General features: G+C 48.5%; 1 protein-coding gene across 4 annotated transcripts in view; it reads left to right on the top strand.

The window, feature by feature from the left end:
* The window catches only part of PALLD (palladin, cytoskeletal associated protein), a 376,038-nt gene that overhangs the window by 161,126 nt on the left and 193,062 nt on the right, over window positions 1-21,850 (top strand). For all 4 annotated transcript variants that reach the window (XM_069576798.1, XM_069576797.1, XM_069576796.1 and 1 more), the window contains 6 exons: window positions 1,942-2,120; window positions 9,072-9,138; window positions 10,569-10,674; window positions 11,942-12,016; window positions 16,298-16,439; window positions 17,502-17,525. In XM_069576798.1, the coding sequence (XP_069432899.1) occupies window positions 1,942-2,120; window positions 9,072-9,138; window positions 10,569-10,674; window positions 11,942-12,016; window positions 16,298-16,439; window positions 17,502-17,525 (593 nt within the window). The remainder of the gene's footprint in view (window positions 1-1,941; window positions 2,121-9,071; window positions 9,139-10,568; window positions 10,675-11,941; window positions 12,017-16,297; window positions 16,440-17,501; window positions 17,526-21,850) is intronic.

The following is a 21,850-nucleotide window of genomic DNA, read 5'->3' as shown; positions in this document are numbered from 1 at the left end:
CAATGGATGTTGGTAATTTGATCTCTGGTTCCTCTGCCTTTTCAAAATCCAGCTTGGGCATCTGGAAGTTCATGGTTCGCATACTATTGAAGCCTGGCTTGGAGAATTTTGAGCATTACTTTACTAGCGTGTGAGATGAATGCAACTGTGCAGTAGTTTGAGCATTCTTTGGCATTGCCTTTCTTTGGGATTGGAATGAAAACTGACCTTTTCTAGTCCTGTGACCACTGCTGAGTTTTCCAAATTTGCTGGCATATCGAGTGCAGCACTTTCACAGCATCATCTTTTAGAATTTGAAATAGCTCAACTGGAATTCCATCACCTCCACTAGCTTTGTTTGTAGTGATGCTTCCTAAGGCCCAGTTGACTTCACATTCCAGGATGTCTGGCTCTAGGTGAGTGATCACAGCATTGTGATATCTGAGTCATGAAGATCTTTTTTGTACAGTTCTTCTGTGTATTCTTGCCATTTCTTCTTAATATCTTCTGCTTCTGTTAGGTCCATGCCATTTCTGTCCTGTATTGTGCCCATTTTTGCATGAAATGTTCCCTTGGTATCTCCAATTTTCTTGAAGAGTTCTCTAATCTTTCCCATTCTATTATTTTTCTCTATTTCTTTGCATTGATCACTGAGGAAGGCTTTCTTATCTTTCCTTGCTATTCTTTGGAACTCTGCATTCAAATGGGTATATCTTTCCTTTTCTCCTTTGCCTTTAGCTTCTCTTCTTTTCACAACTATTTGTAAGGCCTTGTCAGACAACCATTTTGCCTTTTCTCGTTTCTTTTTCTTGGGGATATTCTTGATCACTGCCTCTTGTACAGTGTCATGAACCTCCATCCATAGTTCGTCAAGCACTCTGTCTATCAGATCTAATCCCTTGAATCTATTTCTCACTTTCACTGAATAGTCGTAAGAGATTTTATTTAGGTCATACCTGATGGTCTAGTGGTTTTCCCTGCTTTCTTCAATTTATTACCTTTGCTTTTAGATTTAATACAGACAGATATCTATAGTATGCTGTCTAAGTGCAGAAAAGGCTGGTCTTCAGTGACATGAAAAGGAGGCCAAGTCCAAAGAATCTTCTAGAGCTTCAGACTCAGAAAATCTCTGATGCTGATTAGGAGCTAACTGGACAGCTGTCAGTCCTTTTAGTTGTTGGTGGGTGTTCCTTCATATTTCTTTAAACCTCATTTTGAGGGGAGGGGGTCAGGGAAGCTTCATTATTTTATTTTATTTTTTTGGTAAAAATCCTGTTGAGAGTTTGAGGTGCGTGGCATGTGAGGAGGAACCCTCATGAAAATGGTCCGGCCTCTTGCCGCCTCCCACATCATAGACCGAGCGGATGGAAAGGGGTAAGACCGGCAAGAATGAATCACAGCCCACCGTGGCCCCTGCCCACACCACTGGGTGTGCCGCTGGAAAGGTCTCCAAATAGCAGTGGTGTGGGGGTTATTAATCTGCCCAGCTGGCAGCTCGGCAGGCACGCTGCTGCCCGGGGCTGTCGTGTGCCCCTCAGTCTCCCTGGACGTATCACATCTTTCGAGCGCCATGTTCTTGTCACTTTCATATTTTTTTCTAGGGAAGCACAGTAGATGAAATTGTAACAGGTGCAAGAGGCATTAGTGATAAAAATTTATAAGGCCCTTGGAATTTGTGTTCCTTTCTGTTTGTAACTGGCGCTTTCCCAGCTTGATAATGTTCCCTTCGTTCCAGGTTGATGAAATTACAAGACGCTTTATGATGAAAACCCAGGGGAGCAGTCTAGCCATGCATTTCATGGTCCCAAATGTAACAGTGTTCAGTGATATCAGGAACTCAAGTCTCTTTTTATCAAACAAGCATCTCATTACACAGCCTCTCACCTCTTGCTACTGCTTTATTGTTGTAAACCTCTCATTTCCTTTTCTCCCTCCCATCCTGCAACTCCTGTTGGTCGGCAGATGGTTCTGTGAGGGGACTGAGCTACGCAGCAGTCCCGACATCCAGATCCTCTGGGACGGGGGCGACCTGCACACCCTGGTCATTGCCGAGGCCTTCGAGGACGACACAGGGCGCTACACCTGCCTGGCCACGAACCCCAGCGGCTCCGACAGCACCTCCGCCGAGGTGTTCATCGAAGGTACCCAGGGGTGCAGGGTGTGGGTGAGAGGGGACCCATCACTTCTTATGAACGTGACTTTCCAACTTCATGAATCAAACCTCAGTTGTCCCAGAAGCTTTATGGGTAAATGAAGTTGTTCTGACACTTGGGCATACATCCATGATGTCTGATGTCAGCGTTTGTTCCTTTTCATTTAAAACATTTCAGCCACATGAACTTAAATTTTTAACACTAAATATCCGACTTATTTTTAGTTTCTCTGGTAGATAAAGAATGGGAACATACTGAAATACTAGATCTGTCAACCAACGTTCAGCTCTAAAGACTTAGGATATCATTCATGGGAAAGTTAAAGGATTGAATATTTTCGAATATTCTTATTTTTATTAATTGTAGACCTCTTTCAGGGTCTGACCCTGGATGCCATTGTCTGTAACTTGATTTCACTGAATGTGGTCTTTAGCATGGCAGCCCCCCACACTGCAGTCCTGTTCTGCCTTTGGGGTCCCTGCATGAGCTACTTAACTTGGGGAAACACCCCCAGTTACACTGGCCACATGTGGTCACGGGTCCGGCTTCAGATCCTGGTGCTGATGGGAGGAGTGGTCTGGGTGGAACCAGATGAAAGAGCCTCCTGGAAAGCGCTGTAGGAAACTGCTCCTTGCCCCCGTGAAGTCAGGGCGATAGCTTTTTTAAAGCCTGATTTTGGTGTATGTATACCTCTAAGAATAATTACATGAGATGGGAGAGAATTTCACACAAACTCTTGGGCTCCTCTTATGACTGAATGGAAAGGATGGTTCTGCGTTCCTTACTCCATGAGGCTTGGGGTGTCTCTGTTGTTTCCTGAACCTTGTTGCCGTTGCTTTCTGGGGCCGGTTACCAGAGTCTAGGAAATTTCTTATAGATTCAGAAACCTCAACAAAACCATCCCTAAAAGTGTAACGGCCTACTGGTTGGAAACTGTCTAAATCTCACTGTCTTGTGCATGAAATTTTAGAATGGTAGTGAGAAAATTTCAGCTTAAGAACAGTGATGAACTTTTTCTCCTTGTGTTGGGTGGGAACCAGGCGCTGGTCTGCATTTCTACATGGATTATCTCATTCAGTGCTTAGGAAAATCACCCCGTTCTGTGGCTGGGAACTGCTACTTACGGAGACTCGCAGAGCTCCAGACCTCACACACTCTCTCACGCACACACAGAAACACACACACACACTGTCTCTCACAGACACACACACTCACACACACACACACACACACACACACACAGACACTTACCTGAGCCTCACGGACTAGACCCAGGCAGTGTGACCCCTTCTTAGCAGCCACAGAGGAAGCACAGGTGGACTCGGGATCTTGGGGCCACTTGGTCGTCAGCCCATCCAGCACGGGCCTGGGATGTGCGTCTGCAACGTCTCAGGACATCACTGAGCTTTGGGGCAGTGGCCATGTGCTCCCCGAGAGGCCCCTGGAGGGCAGGCAGAGGTCTGGGTGCTGGGTGGGGACCCTTGCTGGACAGGCTAGGCCTCTGCCCTTGCTCGGGAATGCTCCAGGAGGGGAAGGGCCTGCCCCCAGCAAGCCTGGAAGAGAGCAGAGGTGGCGGGGGAAAGTCAGGAGGTCTTTCTGAGGGGTGGCATCTGCCCTCTGTCCCAACTCTGAGAGAGAGTGTTGGGAAGGCCGAAGGGAAGGTGCTCCAGATGTGGGGGCATGGGTCGGGGGGTCGCCGCAGGAGCAGCGCGTGTGTCCTGGAGCAGAGGGGGTAGCTGGGCGGTGGCCAGCTCACACGGGATGTGGGGCCTTGTGGGCGCCGTCGGCAAGCTGGCCGTTACTCTACATAAAATCATCACCAGTGAAGGTTTACAGTAAAAAGTCAGAGTACCCGATTTCTGTTTTTAAACTGAAGTTTGCTTGTAATCGGGAGCCCAGTAAGACGCGTGCTGCAGCAGGCCTGAGCAAAGATGGTGGTACTGGGGAAGCATGCTGTGTAGACAGAGGGAGAGGCGGTCAGACTGCACAGCCACGTGGTGGGGCAGGTGCAGGCTGAGGGGTCACGGCAACCAGCAGACCCAGGGGTTTTGGCTTCTCCACTGGTGTGGACGACGTGGCCCACCAGTGAGATGGGAAGATGGGGAGTTGGGCACAGAGGGGAGTGAGTGACCTGTGTGCATGGCCCTCTAGACAGCCGAGTGGACACAGGTGGGCAGGGGAATGTGTGGGTATAGTTACTGCCCGGGGTGAGGACGTGTCCTGGAAGCTTCAGGAGGTAGATGGTGGCCCAGGGCACAGGACCAGATGGACCGTCTGAGCCGAGGATGACCCCCGACCTGGGTGCACCAGGGCAAGGAGGTGCTGGCCAGGGAGCAAAGCGGGGGCCCTGGGCGGGTGGAGCAGGTCAGTGTTGAGGAGGTAGGGAGGGAGAGCCGGCCGACTTGGGCCCCCACTGCGGGAGGTCTCTCGCGAAGGACGAGGACACACAGCTACGGGTGCTGATGGCGATTTCAACAAGAGGGGCCGTGAGCACTGGAGGGACCGGTGCACCGAGGTCCTCGGACATGGAAGGAAACGTGGGGATGCCTGGGTGGTGCCCAGAGGTCCTGCCCAGATGCCACAGGGCAGGGGCCGGAATTTGGACAGGAGCACAGGGTCAGGATGCTTTCTGCCGTCTGTTTGCTTGTTGGTTTTCATAGTAGACTTACTAGAGTCTCTGTGAAAGGCTTCCTTTCCCTGCTGTGAAAATAGTCCAAGAGAGAAAACAGACCCTGCAGAGGGAGACAGAGTATGGTGCCAGGGGATAAAGTCTGGGAAGGGAGAAGGAAACGGACTCCCCCAGCAGTGTGTGGGCGGTGAGGAGCTGCTGTCAACAGTTTCACGGTGGTACCCAGGGTGCGCAAGTCCCCGACGCTTTTGGCCCCAGGGACCTGTACCGTGGAAGACAGTTTTCTGAGGGTCAGGGGTGGGGGTGGTTTTGGGATGATTCAAGTGCATCACATTTATTGTGCACTTTATTTCCTTGTTAGTATTACATTGTGATATATAATGAAATAACTACACAGCTCACCGCAGTGCAGAATCGGTGGGAACCCTGAGCTTGTTTTCCTGCAACTGGATGGTCCCATCTAGGGGCAGTGGGAGTGACAGGAACACCCAGAGTGAGTTCTCATGTCCGGTCTACTCCATCATCTCATTTTGGTTGCTGTCAGAAAGCCCTGCTTCACGAAGATGGGATGTTGGAAACGGAAGCAGGCTTTTCGGTACTTTTGTAGAAACCTCAGCATATTCCACCTTCACTTTAATCCAGAATGGCTGGAGATTTGAAGTTGTATCAGATGTACTCTTAAGGCCGCCACCATTTGCAGCCTCAAGCAGTTGATCTTCTAGGATGGACAAAGTTGACTCGCCTGGCCTGTTCACAGATGGGTCATGGGTCCGTTCCTTCCCAGCTCCCGGGTCTTTTGAGGTTGGAAAGTAATGCTCAAACTCCTTTGAAACGCTGAGATAGGTGATCATACTCTAGCTGGGAGAAAGAAGGCTGTGGCTCAGTCTCTTTCAGAATCTCTGCTAATGTTTGAATTGTCCATACTCCCAATCCTCACTTGTTGCCCTCGTGATTCCAGTTTGTTCTGAACACAGCTACTTTCTCTACCAACTTGAGCACAGCTGAAGTGACAGAATGCGATCGTTGAACAGGCTGAAAATGTCACACAAGTGAGCAAGGTTTGCGACCCACTCTGTGTCACAGTATGTGCTGCCAGCAGTGACAGTTTTTCTAAGTCTCTGGAGTGGCTCTCATACCTCAGAGACTGGCCAGGGCCTGCCTGTAGAAAGCCCTCTCCCTTCTGTGCACAAGAGCAGATGTGTGTGCTCGGCGTTCATCTCCTCGCAGGGCTGTGCCAACAGACGTGAGTTAAGGGCATGTAGTTTAGTATGGTTGGTCCTTTTAATCACGTCCTGCAAAGCACTGTTATGTTCGGGTGACATTTTCTGGCTAGCCAGCGTTCGGTTCTCCGTGGATGACACAGGAGGTAGACATATCCAGAAGCAAAGTCTCTGACCGAGTAGTGAAACCAGAAAGCCTTCCAGTCTCGGCAGCCGCTCCATCCGTGTATATGCCGATCCAGTGTGTACTGTCACCCAGTGACCCACTCTGTTTCCTGATACATAGTCATCCCAAGACTTAACAGTTCAGCGGCTGTGGTGCTGGCTGGCAACAAAAGTACAGGTAGCCTGTCCACTTGCACATCCTCCTGGAAAACGTATAGCCCAGAAACAAGCACTGCTGTCCGTTGCCCACGTCAGCAGACTCGTCAGCCTGGACTGCGTTCCACGGGGATTCACTCACCCCCCACCACCTAGCTCGTCTAGTTACTGTACTGGCCAAGGAGGAATTGAGCTGCAGCGTCTCCTAAAAGTTCAGGACCAATGTCCTTAGCAGCAGGCAGGATCAGCTCCTCGCCAGTAGGAAGGGGCTTCTGAGTTTGAGCAGTGCAGTTAACCAGGAAGAGTGACACTTTAAGTGCAGACACATTGGATGAAGCGGTGCCCTTCAATAATTGCTTCATGTTTTTTTCTTTTAAAAAGCTCCAAAGGCTTGTCTGTTTTTTTAAAAAATACTAATTTATTTATGCACTTTTGGCTGACCTGAGTCCTTGTTGCTGCACGGGCTCCTCTGTAGTTGTGGTGAGCGGGGGCTCCTCTCTAGCTGTGCTGTGTGGGCGTCTCACTGGGGTGGTTACTCTTGTTGCAGAGCCCTGGCTCTGGAGCGAGGGCTTCAGTAGGTGCAGGACAGCAAACACCCACCGTTACCTGAGCAGGGCGCTCACCCTCAGTAACAGCTGAGAAGCTGCTGTCTGCAGGTAGACAGCCAACTGCAGAGACACATGTAGTGCAATTCTGTTTGTGCAAATACGTGCACAGATATACAGTCTCCCCTCATCAGGGAAAGTGAAAATATTAAATGGAAAGTTCCAGAAGTAAACAGTTGACCACTGTTGAATTTTGCACCGTCTAAGCAGTGTTGAGGAGATTGTTCACGTCAGCTTCAGCCCCTGGGCCATGAGTTATCCCTGTCCCACCTGTCAGTCACCGAGGTTGTCAGACTAAGGGCCCAGGGCTTGTGTTTACCGACCATAATTTTACTAAAAATGTACCCACAGCACCAGGGGAGCGATGCTGGCAGTTTGGACATGCCACAGGGAAGCCGCACAGGGTTCCTTTAAGTGAAAGGTGAGAGTTAGTGAGAAAAGGGGAGAAAACCATATGCTGAGGTTGCCAAGATGGATGGTGAGAATGACGCTTCGATCCATAAGGCAGTGAAGAAGGCAGAAGAAATCCACATTGTTTTGCTATTGTGTCTGAAACCCTAAAATTTACAGCTAGTGTGTGAAGGCATTAAATGTATACAGTAAGGTATTCTAAGAGGGAGAGACGCCACAGTCAGGTACCTGTGTCATTGTTATAACTGTAATATGATTACATTGTTACAGTTGTTCTGTTTTACCATTAGCTATTGTTGTTCAGCTCTTACTGTGCCCAAGCTGCAAACTACACTTTATCTTAGGTGCGTCTGTATAGGGAAAATACCATTGACAGGGTTTGGTGCTGTCCATGGTTTTGGAGTCTTGGAATGTATCCCCCACTGATAACAGGGCGGTCCACTGTATGCTTGTTAATACACTCAGTTTGTCTGAAAATTACAGCCAGACTGTTAGCGTGTGCAGGATGGCATCAGGGACGGGATGTACTGGTGTGCACTCTGATGTCACACAATTCTGTGCTGTTTGGTTACTCTCCTGCTGTGTTGTTCAGTCACTCAGCCATGTCCAATTCTTTGCAACCCCATGGATTGCAGGACCCCAGGCTCCCCTGTCCTTCACTGTCTCCCAAAGCTTGTTCAAATTCACGACCATGGAGTCAGTGATGCCATCTAACCATCTCATCCTCTGTCACCTCCTTCTCCTTTTGCCTTCAATCTGTCCCAGCTTTACTTTTCTATAAGCATATATTATTTTACTTTAAGATATTATAAATAGATAATTTAAATAACTCATGTTAAATATGTCTCATAAAGGAATTATCAAGAATGTACTCCTAACCATCACAGTTAATTCTAAATGTCACCTAAAATCTCTTGTCACAAAATCCATGAGCATTAAAATGTACAAGTACAGCCTGCCTTTTGGCCTGAAAACCCAACGAGGTGACCCTTAATTTAAACACAGCAATGAAGCGAATGAACTTGGGAGGGTATGATCCAAATTTAGAGACCCCCCCATTCACGAGTGAAGCCACAGTCAAGTTCCAACTGATCAGAGTCAGAAAGCATCTCCTCATCAATGAGTGAAGGTATTGATAATCCACACCGTGTAATCTGGGCTTCCAGGTAACACAGTGGTAACGAATCCTCCTGCCAATGCATGAGATACAAGGCACACAGGTCCAGTCCCTGGGTTGGAAAGATCCCCTGGAGGAGGAAGTGGCAGCCCACTCCAGTGTTCTTGCCTGGAGAATCCCATGGACAGAGGAGCCTGGTGAGCTTACACTCCATGATGGTGCAAAAGAGTCGGACACGACTGAGGACACACACTGCTACTGCTACCGTGCCATCTTCTGGAAAGAGCTGAAGTTTAAGACCATGGCTGTCTTTACACACAGACACACACACATTGATTCCATAGTTTTTAAGCCACTTAAAAGTATGGTTATAATACCCAAAGGGACAAAAATGAAACTAATAATAAATCTGACACTAAACACGTATTGATTTGAAGAAAACTTTTTCAATATTTCTTTTTTAAACTGATTATCTGAAAAAACAGCCTAAGTAGAAATGGTATGAAACATTCTCTATTTCAAAGTAAGACTGTATGTTACTGTCTGAATGAAGAATATTACCCTTGAAAGTGGATATAGATGTGTTATTTGTTAATAGGTTATAGACCTACATCTATTTTTTTTTTTCTCACTCAGGTGCCAGTTCAACAGATTCTGACAGTGAAAGTTTAGCTTTCAGATCGAAACCTGGAGCCATGCCACAGTAAGTGTGTACGATCCCGTCAGTTTAAGTAGAAGGTGTCAGCAGACTTGGGCTCAGTGAGGCCACTTGTGTTGTGCACTGAAGGCAGAGGTCAGCTGATGTCAGTCAGAGATCAGATGCTTGAACCTGGAACGTAGTCTTTGACTTTTGAACTTTGAAACCTGCATTTCATCATCCGTGTCCCAAAATCTAACCATCCACAATGTTAGTTCCAGTGACAACTGACTGCTTATTAATGTGTAGAAGGGGCAGTCACATTGAGAGAAAATTACTTAAATCATTACTAAAATGTAAATGACAAACAACTTATCACATAAATTAGAAAATATCTAATTAGGCTAGAAATAGATTTCCATTTGGATAAAGTGTATCTCCAGTTAGATCATGTCATGGAAATCTCAAAATTTAATTCTCCCTACAAAGACATAGGGATTGTTAGTAATATTTAGGATCTTAATTATTTTGCAAAGATAAAATCTAGCAAGATTTTGTATAAAACTCCATGAATTTGAGATGGTGCTAATAAATTTGTTTGATTTACTAGTATATAGATAACAATCACAGCCATTCAGCATCAAATTATCACTGACCATTCATGTTAAAGGGGGCCTCCCTGGTGGCTGAGTGGTAAAGAATCTGCCTGCCAATCCAGGAGACATGGGTGTGATCCCTGGGCTGGGAAGATCCCCTCGAGGAGGGCACGGCAACCCACTCCAGTGTTCTTGCCTGGAGAATCCTATGGACAGAGGAGCCTGGTGGGCTACAGTGCACAACGTGGCAAAGAGACATGACTGAGTGCTAACTGAGCATTTGTGTTAAAGGGCTCTTAATAAGATCACATACTCAGCCACCTGTGCATTCAGGCAAGGATGTCAAGTTTAGTGAAGTTACATGACTCACTTGAGATTACATAGCCTGTGACTTAGCAAAATTGGGCCTAGGAACAACTCTTAACTTTTATGCACTAAGAAAAGACCACAGTCCAAGACATTCTCAACTTTACACAGTGGTTAATGGGAATGAAGAGCAGTTGCTGTACTGAAAACCAACCACCAGAACTTTGAATTAAATATAGAAGCCCGGTCCTAAGCATTTCCTAAACGTATCTGCTTACTGCCATAGACTGGGCTTTTCTAAGTATTAACTTTTAGGATTTTCCAGTTCAATACTTTCTGCTTTCTAATAAGAGCTGAGATACATAGTTCATGAGCTACTTTCATCTGTGTGTTTATTTTGCTGATGACTGTGGGGCCGTCTGAACAGACACTGAACACCACTGTTCTAACTGTGGGTTGTGGGTCCCCATGTCTGAAGCAGTTACAGTTGAAGCAGATTGAGCAAACACAAACTGGCCTGTTCTGTGGAAATGTTTCAAAGAATAATTCCTGCCTAGGAAATTGTGACCCAAGACTTCACTCCTTACTTTCCAGAGCTCAGAAGAAAACCACTTCCGTGTCCCTGACCATTGGATCGTCATCTCCAAAGTCAGGAGTGACCACAGCTGTGATCCAGCCTCTGTCAGTCCCTGTTCAGCAGGTGAGCCTTATCCACAGCCCGAGGGGAGTCAGACTCTTTAGCATAAAGACCCCAAGTAGTCCTCCCTTGAAATACCTCCTCAGTGGACACACAACTGGGAGAAAAGACAATGATAAGTTCTTCCTTTTAATGCACTAAAAATAATTTTTAACCTGAGACACACCACTGATTAATCAACATCTGCATTTCCTTTGGGAATTTCTTTTTCTCGCAGCTAATCCTCGTGGGATCTGTCTTGGCTGTTACTGCTTGATTCTCCCTCACATACGTGCCATCTTCCATGTAGCCAAATTCGTTAGCTCATCTAAATCAAAGCAGAAAATGAGAAAAGTCCGCCTTATCCCCAAAGTCCACCTGATAGAGCTCAGAAGTCCACCTGTCCTCTGAGAGCTTAACAGATAATGTAGGAATATTCAGACTCCTCCACTTCACTATGCATTTGCATCCTGCTTTCATTTCATTGTGAGACTATCCAAGAAGAACAACAGTACCCACGACTGGGTCATTGTAGTGAGTTCACTTTGCAAACACAGAAGACCTGAAGCTTTTTTTAAGTAAAAAATTAGAATCTGGATGTCTCTAAATCAAATGTGATACTTAGCCTTGGTGCTATGATGGGCATCTGTAAACCCAAGACTCTTGCAACGTGAGGTCATTCTTGAGTCATAAGTGTGTCTAACGAACATCAGTGTACCCTCCAGCCACTGAGCGCCAGCACCCGTGGGTGTTTTACAAATTACAGGGCTCCCCGGTGGCTCAGTGGTAAAGAATCCGCCTGCAGTGCAGGGAAACCAGGGTTCGATCCCTGGGTGGGGAAGATCCCCTGGAGAAGGGAACGGCAGCCCGTTCCAGTACTCTTGCCTGGAGAGTTCCGTGGACAGAGGAGCCTGGCAGACTACAGTCCATAGGGTCGCAAAAGAGTCGGACATGACTGAGCGACTAGCTCTTACTTATGTACTCTGTGGTATGCTGGGTATGCAAACTGTAGAGAAAGCACATCTGAGATGAGACACGAGGAAAGAGTCAAGCAGTAGAAGTCACTCAAGGTGTCATGTGTAGTAGAAACTCCCTGTCAACCCCCAAAGCAGAGTGGGGTTTGCAGAAACCATTCTGTGAACCAGTGGACTTGTTTAGTGTTTGCTGTGTAGGCACTGGCAGGTGTGCAGTGAATGCTTAGCCCGGTCGGTGGCCGCGCTGTCGCTGGTGTGGGCCCGTCTTTTCGTGGTTTGTGTGTTCCGAGTCTGACTCACGTGCCTCTGTCCTCCAGGCCCCCAGCCCCACCTTGTTCCTCTGCCGGCCGGATGGACCCGCTGCCGCCTGCCTCCCACCTGTCTTCACCAAGGTCAGGCACCTGCACGTCTCATCCTGAGTTTGCTCTGGGCCTTTGATTCCATTCCCCTGTGGCCTCATGTATAGTCTTTAAACATTAAAACGAGTGATGAACAGGCTCTTATCGAGGTGGGGCTAAACAGATACTCAGTGCACAGATGCTGTGTGACCATGATCATATAAACGTCTGAGAAAGGTGGGCCTGATAGAAGTCAGAATAGACTGGGAAAACCAAACAATGCATGGGAGAAGACAGGATGATGGATGGGAACCTGGGAAACCAACAAGGTTTGTAGATGGTTTAAAAAACAACGGACCGATTTTCAGTTGGTCTCAGTGGGTGTTTTGCATCGCCAGGCATGGTCAGCTAAGCTCAGAAATGGTCCCCTGGGGTGTTTCTCCTCTGTCTCCTCCCCACCTCTTTCTGAGAAAATTAAAAATGTTATAATTGGAGTTGAGTTGATTTAGTGCTGTGTTAGTTTCGGGTGTGCAGCAAAGTGATTCAGTCATACATGTACTTTTTTTCAGATTCTTTTTCCTTATAGAGTTTTAAAAATATTGAGTAGAGTTCCCTGTGTAATACAGTAGCTTCTTGTTGGTTATCTATTTTATATAGACCGTAGTCTGTACATGGCAGTCCCAATCTCCTAATTTATCTCCCCCACCTTCCCCTTTGGTAACAGTAAAGTTTGTTTTCTAAGTGTGTGGGTCTGTTTCTATTTTGTATGTAAGTTCACTTGTATCATTTTTGGAATGAAAGATATTTAAAAGGCACAGTTGAAGAGGTGCCCCATGTCTGTGTACCAGCATACTGTCAGAAGTCATGCCCCCAGGCCAGTCTCTAAGTTCAGTGTAATATAGCTCAAATTCCAACAGATCCTCGTTTTTACCGACGTTTGTTGTTGAACTTGGCAGTCTGATTCTAAATCTTTTGTGGTTTAGAAAGTGGCTGAGAGCAGCCAGGGTCCTCCTGCAGGGGCAGGCTGAGATGGTGTTAGGATCTAACATGTCAGGACTCCCTAGAGCAGAGCGCCAGGATGGCAGGGCTGGCTCAAGCCTGGACAGACAGACAGATGAGGCCCTGAGAGCTCCCACAAGATGCCCCAGCAACGCGAGGCTCCGTGGGCAGGGTAGGTTCCTCAGAAGTGGGCCCGGCTTCAGCCACCTCACAGGATCAACCCCAAGTAACGGAAGACGAATGCAACAGTGGTTTCCGCAGTCCATTATCTGAGATCTGTGAATCTTCCACGTGACAGCTGAGAAGAGTCTCTGTCTTCGTCCAGGGAATGATGCCTCCTCCTAAGCCAGCCTGCAGCCAGCTTGGTTAAAGACCTCTTCCTGCAGAATGTTCACGGAGGATACAGTCAATGAATGAGGGTTGTCGACAACACCAGTGAGGGTCCACCTCCCCCTACCCAGGATAAAATACCGGAAGAAGGAAAAAGTCCCGTCCCGCCTGTGAACAGCGGTGTCGGGATAACAGCGCAGGGGACATCCATCCGTCCGTGCTCAGAGCAGGAGTCGTTCACAGAGCGGCCGGCATGAACACTGCATGGCGCTCAGGAGCTGTTCACACGCAGCCCCATCCATGAAATCTGTGTGACCTGCTGAGTTGTCGGAACGCTGTTGGTTTGGAGCCAGGGCCCCACGCACCTCCGGGCTGATGTGTCACACCCGTCCTGGGGCACCCGGCGGAGAGGGACCTGAGACTTCCCTTCCCTCCCGCAGGGCTGCAGAACTCCTCCGGGCCAGCCGCAGCCCATCCTTGTCCCAGCAGCGCAGCCCAGCTCCTGGGGCAGAGACCCCAGCACAGTGTCCCCTTCACCCCAAAGGAAGCCAGGAGGCGTGCGCGGAGCCTAATAGAAAAGGAAACCAGAAGTCCACATTTTTCTAAAGCTTGAGTTTTTAACTCGAAAACAGCAGAGTGGCTGTCCCCACCTGCGGTGCGGGCCTCTCCCTCCTCGCGGGTGCCTGCAGCACCCTTCCCCTAGGGGCGGTGCCTCTCCCTGCCCTGCTCCGTCCTTCAGGGGCCTGGGCTCTGCCAGTCCTTGGGCACCTCCATCCGTGTCCCCCCATACCCCTGGTAGGGGTCCCTGTGGCTGAAGCGGGGGCCGCCGACCTGGTGGGGACAGCAGCTCATGGGCCCCAGGGACATGCTCGGGGCCAGGAGAGCGGCTGCCCCGGTGGCGTTCTCCCTGGAGCCGTGGACCCTGCAGGGAGACTTGGTACTAGGTGGACCCGACAGCACGCGATGCCCTCCTGGGGACCTCAAACCCCCAGGGCCCCAGACCAGCCTTCCGACGTCAGCCGTGCTGATGTGGCTTTGGTCAGGAGAAGAAGCTCACTCAGGAGGAGCCATGTGTCAGACCTTGGAAAACTACGGAGACCTGTGTGTGTGACTGTGCCTAGCTTCTACCCAGGCCCTACCTTTGTGATTGTCCAGTGTGAGCAGTATGCACAATCCTAGGAGCTCACACGTGAAGCGCATTTGTGAAGCGTCTGTAATGTGCTGTGAATGCTCCCTGGACACACTGGGGACACCGATGACTCCATCCTCACTAGCTGCACCCCGAGGGCATCATCTTCCCTGCTGATCTGCGAAATACTGCTCTCTGGACTAATCAGAAAGTGGAAGTCCATTTAAAACCAAAATCTTTTCTACATTTAAAACTAAGAATGAAGAGAGAATGGACTCAGAAGTAGGTAATAGTATTCACCTTTTCGTTTACCAATAAAGGCCTTTGGCACCAAAATTCTCACCGAGTACATTAGAGTTTCCGGCTTCTGCCCACATTGTGGACTTCCAGGGATTCCATGGGGCCAGAGCACATGCCCTGCAGGCCAGCTGCTACAGGATCTGTTTTTCCCCAGCACACCATTGGCCATCTCTTGAGGAAAATGTAAAATAAAAAGCAAAAATGAAAACAGGAAAAAAAAAAAGCATACTTCCTACTGTGAATTTGTTTGCTTTGGGTCTATGCATAATCATTTATTGTATCTGACTTCCTTCAAGAGCTGTTCGTGTCCTTTATCAGATGCGATACCCTGTAGGCACACACGTAGGTAGTAGAAAGTTTCAGTGGGCCCATGGCCAGGGGAAGAAGGCAAGGGGAGGCACCTGAAAGGGCCAGTTATTCCTTTGGTTTTCAGTAGCCGGTTTACAAGCTTCAGCTCTTTGCATCTATGAAGCCACACTCATTTCTGGTCTGTTGGGCTGTAAAAGTTTATTGGTCTGGAGCTGGAGTGGGTGGAGCACCAGGGTGACAGTGCTGGTCAGAGGGAGGAGCCAAGGAAGGTCAGGTGGGGGAAGTGCTCCCGTTTTATTTCACTCAGAACCTGCAGGTGAATGGAATCTGGAAAGGGGTACTGGTGCACCTATCTGTGGGGCCGCAGTGGAGACACGGACAAAGAGAACAGACTTATGGACCCGGGGAGCAGGTCTGGGAGAAAGGAGAGGGTCAGATGAGTGGAGAGAGCAGTGTAAGAAAATATATACCACCATAGGTAAAATGGATCTCCAGTGGGAGGTTTGCTGTGTGACTCAGGGAGCTCAGACCGGGGCTCTGTGACAACCTAGCAGGGTCGGATGGGGAGGCAGGTGGGAGGAAGGTTCAAGAGGGAGGGGGTATATCTATACCTATGGTTGACTCATGTTGCTATTTGGCAGAAACCAACACAATATTGTAAAGCAATTATCCTTCAATTAAAAATAAATTTAAGTATTAAAAGCACAAAAGAACCTGCAGATGAGGAAATGCCAGCCCTCCTTCTGGTACAGCTGCCCCAGGATGCTGGTGGACAGAGGCGGGTCCTGGGGGAAGGTCGGAGCGGAGGGCACAGATGGGAGACCCAGGTTCAGTCCCTGGGTTGGGGAGATCCCCTGGAGAGGAGCATGGCGACGCACTCCAGTATTCTTGTCTGGAGAATCCCTTGGACAGAGGAGCCTGGCGAGCTCCTCCGGTGGACACGTGGCATCTCCTTCCCCTCCTGCCTGGTCCCCCAGGTGGAGCATGGGTGCATTGCACCAGCGCATCCTCATGTAGATAAAGGCAGATCATGCCGACACTGGGAAGTTCCATGGGTGCTGGAGCCCATGCCCTGCAGGGCGGGCCCCGGGACCTCCCGCACTTCATCACCGGGGATACCGCGCTCTCCTGACCTGAGGAGGGGCTCATGTGCGTGGTGCACACCCTGTGCTTGCTCCTCTGAGCTTGGGAAGTGTTCCTCTGTGTCATGAGACTGTGTTGTGTGGCTGTGTGAGCCCAGACCTGACGGGCGTGTCCCGGTGTTTCAGGAGCTGCAGAACATTTGTGCGTCTGAGGGCCAGGTGGTCGTGCTGGAGTGCCGTGTGCGTGGCACGCCCCCGCTGCAGGTCTGCTGGTTCCGACAAGGCAGCGAGATCCAGGACTCACCGGACTTCCGGATCTTGCAGAAAAGTAAGGAGAGGGGCCCCCTCACAACACTGCCCACAACACCACCCCCGGGTCTGACCAGGCCCTTGTCTCCAGTCCAGGAGAACCAGGAAGGGTTTAGTCACTGACATGCATGGATTTCTTCTTTGTTTCCTGTTTTTGAGGGGGATTTTATTACTTTTAAATTATTTTTTTATTCCTCCCTCTTGAACCTCCCACTCCAGCCCACCCCTCTAGATATTTTTTAATTTTTATTTTTATTAAAATGTAGTTGATTAACAATACTGAATTAGTTTCAAGTGTACAGCGAAGTGATTTAGCTATACATATACACACATCTGAGCTTCCCTGGTGGCTCAGATTTCAAAGAATCTGCCTGCCATGCAGCAGACCCCAGTTTGATTCCTGGGTTGGGAAGATCCCCTGGAGAAGGGGTAGGCTACCCACTCCAGTATTCTTGCCTGGAGAATCCCAAGGACAGAGGAGCCTGGCGGGCTACAGTCCATGGGGTTGCAAAGAGTCGGACACGACTGAGTGACTAAGAACAGCATATATACATCCATCCTCTTTTGGACTCTTGCTCCAAATAGGTCACTATTTGGTGTACGAGGTAGAGAGGACCCTGTGCTGTACAGAAGGCCTGGTTGTGTATCTGTTTATGGACAGTGGTGTGAGGTGCGTAGATTTGTGATCTCAAAGTGAGGGGACATGGGCTCCAGCACATTAAAGCCATCCTGCTGGCTGTGGGCCCTCACATGCCCTGACTGAGGTTTTGTTTTCTTCTTCCTCAAAATCGCAAATCCACATTTGAATTCAAAGTTGGGCCGGTCATCTTAGGAGGCTCTGAGCCTTCTATGAACTGCAGTTGAAACCCTTGCTAGTGAGAGCTGTTAAGGAAATTTTGGTTTATTTATGGGAGTATAAATTGATCTACCATCCGTCTTTCTTGTACGATGGGGCTTGTCTGCAGTGTTTTCGCAGACGTGTCCTAGACAAGGTCACAGTAAAGGATGGGCAGGTTTAGTATGAACGGAAACTGACTCTAATGCTCTGTTTTGATTTCTTTTTTTCTCATGTGGGGAACAGAACCTCGATCCACAGCTGAACCTGGTAAGAAGCTTTTTCCTTTTTTCTCTCTGCTAATGTATCTTCAGTTTCAGTAGTTCTTTGTTTCCGTTTTAAACCACATGCAGAACAATGTTTTTGCAGTTCCCTGGAAATGTGAAACCCCCTTACAGACAATGTCTTCTTTATTGTGGGGTCTGCACACTGCATTTTACGTCCAGTTGTTTTATTAGTGAAACATTAAGTTCCTTTCAGACAAGGAGATCGGGCTCAGTGACTTAAGGCTTTTAAAACCATGATCTTTTATACTCAGAAAGCAAACTAAGCTAGAGATGAAAAAGAATGCTGCTAAGAGGCGGCACATTTCTCCTAAACAGAAGACACCACCAGCTAGACTGCAGCCTGGAGACGCGCCTCCTGGGAGAGCAGCCTGAAGGTGTCAGCAGAGTGACCCCAGGGTCTGTGTGTGTCCTGAGGGTCAGCAGAGTGACCCCAGGGTCTGTGTGTGTCCTGAGAGTCAGCAGAGTGACCCCAGGGTCTGTGTGTGTCCTGAGGGTCAGCAGAGTGACCCCAGGGTCTGTGTGTATCCTGAGGGTCAGCAGAGTGACCCCAGGGTCTGTGTGTGTCCTGAGGGTCAACAGAGTGACCCCAGGGTCTTTGTGTGTCCTGAGGGTCAGCAGAGTGACCCCAGGGTCTGTGTGTGTGTCCTGAGGGTCAGCAGAGTGACCCCAGGGTCTGTGTGTGTGTCCTGAGGGTCAGCAGAGTGACCCCAGGGTCTGTGTGTGTCCTGAGAGTCAGCAGAGTGACCCCAGGGTCTGTGTGTGTCCTGAGGGTCAGCAGAGTGACCCCAGGGTCTGTGTGTGTCCTGAGGGTCAGCAGAGTGACTCCAGGGTCCGTGTGTCCTGAGCTGTCAGCAGAGTGACCCCAGTGACTCTCTGTGCTCCCTGAGGTGTCAGGAGAGTGACCCCAGGCTCTCCGTGTGTGCGCCCTGAGCTGTGGACACTTCTGTGCTGCAGCAGGATAACGGCGTCTCAGCCTGCGGCGTCTCACTCACACATCCCTGGCCTCATCAGAGCCGTGTGCTCCAGCATCCGGGTCTCCTGCCCTCTGCCTCCTTCTTCTCATTCTCGCCTGTCTTCTCACAGACAAAACTGGCGTCTAAAGAGAAGCTGAGATTTCTGTCACGTGTTTCCTAGCAGGTCCTCCTGAAGGACACTGTCTCAGTATCTTTCCCAGCAGTGACATCACAGGCTTCAGTCTTCTTGCTGAAGGGTAGGAATGATATGTCTCTGCTTCACCACAGTTGCGTCTCTTAGGAGCCAGACTCGGCTCTGGCGCTCCTTGGAGAGCTTGGAGGCTCCTGGTCAGAAAGGCTGCGGTTGGTCCCGAAGCTCTCATACCCCAGCAGAGGGCCTGAGGGGCGGAATGTGAGCCAGTTCGGATCCAGCCATGAGGGATGCTCAGAGCACCCTGAGGGGAGACTGAAGTGGATCTGATGCCTTCCCCTTTCTTTTAAATCTTTACTGGACAGCAGGTGACTTACAGTATTGTTAGTTCCTGCTGTGCAGCAAAGTGAATCCGTTCTGTGTACCGAGTACAGTCCGTGGGGTCTCAGAGTCAGATACGACTGAGCAGCTGAGCCCAGCACACGCATATATCCGCTCTTCCTTAGCTCCTTTCCCGTGTAGGTCGTGATGGAGTGCTGGGCAGAGCTCCCTGAGCCCTCCAGCGGGTCCTGTGTGTACTGGCTTCTGTGTCCTGGTGTGCACATGCCAGTCTCTCTCCCAGTTTATCCCTTTCCCCCATTCCCCTTCGTAACCAGAAGATTATTTTCTACACCTGTGACTCTACTTCTGTTTTGTAAATCAGTTAATCTGTACCATGCATTTAGATTCCACGTCTCTGGGGTCACACAGAGTCAGACACGACTGAAGCGACTCAGCAGCAGCAGCAGCAGCAGCAGCAGCAGCAGCAGCAGCAGCAGCATCTGGTCTGACCTTCTCTGTCTGACCTACTTCACTCTGTATGACACTCTCTAGGACCATCCTTGTCGCTGCCAGCGGCATCATTCCATTCTTTATGTGGCTGAGCGGTACTCCACTGAGTGTACGTGCCGCGTCTTTCTTACCCACTCCTCCCTCAGTGGACTTTTAGGTTGCTACCATGTCTTGGGCTTCTGTTGTAGCTCAGTCAGTAAAGAATCCGCCTGCTGTGCAGGAGACCCAGGTTTGATTCCTAGGTCAGGAAGATCCCTTGGGGAAGGAAATGGCAACCCACTCCAGTGTTCTTGCCTGGAGAATCCCATGGACAGAGCAGCCGGGTGGGTTATAGTCCCAGGGGTTGCCAGGGCTGGATATGACTGAGCGGCCACACTACTAGCTAGCACTGTGTCTTGGCTATTGTGAATAGTCCCGCAGTGAACACCAGGGTGCAAGTAGAGTTTTGAATTATGGTTTTCTCCAGATATATGTCCAAGAGTGGGATTGCTGGGTCATTTGGTAGCTCTCTTTTTAGTTTTTTGAGAAACCTCCAAGCTGTTCTCCGTCGTGGCTGCCCCAATGTACATTCCAGCCAGCAGTGTAGGAGGCTTCTCTTTCCTCCACGTCCTCTCCAGCATTTTTTGTTTGTAGACTTTTTGATGATGGCCATTCTGACATCTGAGGTGTGAGGTGACACCTCATTGTAGTTTTTATTTGCATTTCTTTAATAAGCAATGTCGAGCATCTTTTCCTGTGTTTTTTGGACATCTCTGTGCCTTTTCTGGAGAAATGTCTGTTTAGGTCTTCCATTTTTGACTGGGTTGTTTGTTCTTTTGGCATTGTGCTGTATAAGCTGTTTGTATATGTTGGATATTAATCCCTTAGCAGTTGCTTTGTTTGCAGATATTTCCTCCAGTTCTGTGGGTTGTCTTTTCATTTTGCTTCTGGTTTCTTCTGCTGTGCAAACGCTGATCTGATGCCTTCTTGTTGTGAGTTACTCCCAAATCCAGCGCCCACATATATAGTCCCCACGGCAGGTGCTGTGGTCACTTTCCAAATTATGGAAACACAACTGCATATTTTGTCTGTGACGTGGTTTCATATAAAATTGATGCTGTATAATGATGACGCTGTTCCCTGATGGAGGGAGCTTCCGAGGCTCAGTCTCCCGTGTGAACTGGTGTGGAAACCCGATGGGAGTTAGGGCACATCTCTTACATTGCCATTTTAAATAGACTATATAGATGAATGGATATAAACACAGGAATCAAATTTCTCCTTTACCCCACAAGAAAGTTTGCATGAACAAATCTATGGAGAAGGTTATCTCTTGATACTTTATTTATTTACAAATAAAACTAAAGTCTTGGGCCAAACATTCTGAAAGCATTTCTGGTGGAATGGATTAAGAGTGCTTTTGAGGTTGCATTTTGGATTCTGTTTGAAATCATGCAACTCTTTCATCATGTTTTATCCATTGTCATCACCTATGCAGGTGATGTGATTTATTAAATGTCTCTCGTGATCTGTGTTGGAAAATCATAAACTAAGCATCATCTGAAAATTCAAAACAATGGTTAGAAATTGCATAGCTCAGTTTCTGAGCATGTGTGTGTTTGAAAATTGAAAACAGTATGCCAACTAAGAAGGATTTGGTGACGAGGGAGAGAGACTCCACACACTCCCACCCCTCACACGACATACATGCCTGTCTGTTATGTTTGCTCTTTTGCTTCTAGAATTTGGTTGAACTATTTAGTGAAACCAGTGCTGAGCAGTTTCATGGGGTAGTCTGACCTCTAGAATGTCCTTGAACGCCTTTGGGTTAGTGACAAGTCATGGCAGGGAGAGCAGGATATGGAAGGCCTTCCTTATAATCAGCACACCCTCAGAACATATGGAAAAGTCTGCCCTTTCTGTGCTCGCTCAAGTTTCCTATTTTCCTTTTCCCTTCGATTTGATCTGGAAGCATTTAAGAACACAGATTCCTTCATTCCAACCACAATAATAGCATTTGCTGAAGACAAGTATCAGTATTTTTTTGGTTGAACAGTATTTCAAGCAAATCTGTCAGTGCAAGGCAAACCACATATACAGTCATCAGTTATGGAAAAACACACAACTAGTCTTCTCTGACCTCTGTAATTCCTCCACAATTGTGTTCCTCACAACACAGCTGGATTGTTCCTTTCCTTTCATGGAGGACTATTACAATATTTGGCTTCAGGAGTCTACCCTCGGCATGGAGAATTACATAAAATCCATAAATATGAACAACGATCCAAGTGACCATTTACATGAGCTGTTGAGTTAGAACTTCACAACAAGCAAATATTAACACATATTTGTAGTTGAGCAGTGTCCTGGCTTGCCTGACAAAACCACATATGA

This window comes from Ovis canadensis, chromosome 2 (genome assembly GCF_042477335.2).
Source record: "Ovis canadensis isolate MfBH-ARS-UI-01 breed Bighorn chromosome 2, ARS-UI_OviCan_v2, whole genome shotgun sequence".
Taxonomy (NCBI): domain Eukaryota; kingdom Metazoa; phylum Chordata; class Mammalia; order Artiodactyla; family Bovidae; genus Ovis; species Ovis canadensis.
Note: the sequence above shows the minus strand (reverse complement) of the source record. Positions and strands in the feature narration are given on the sequence as shown.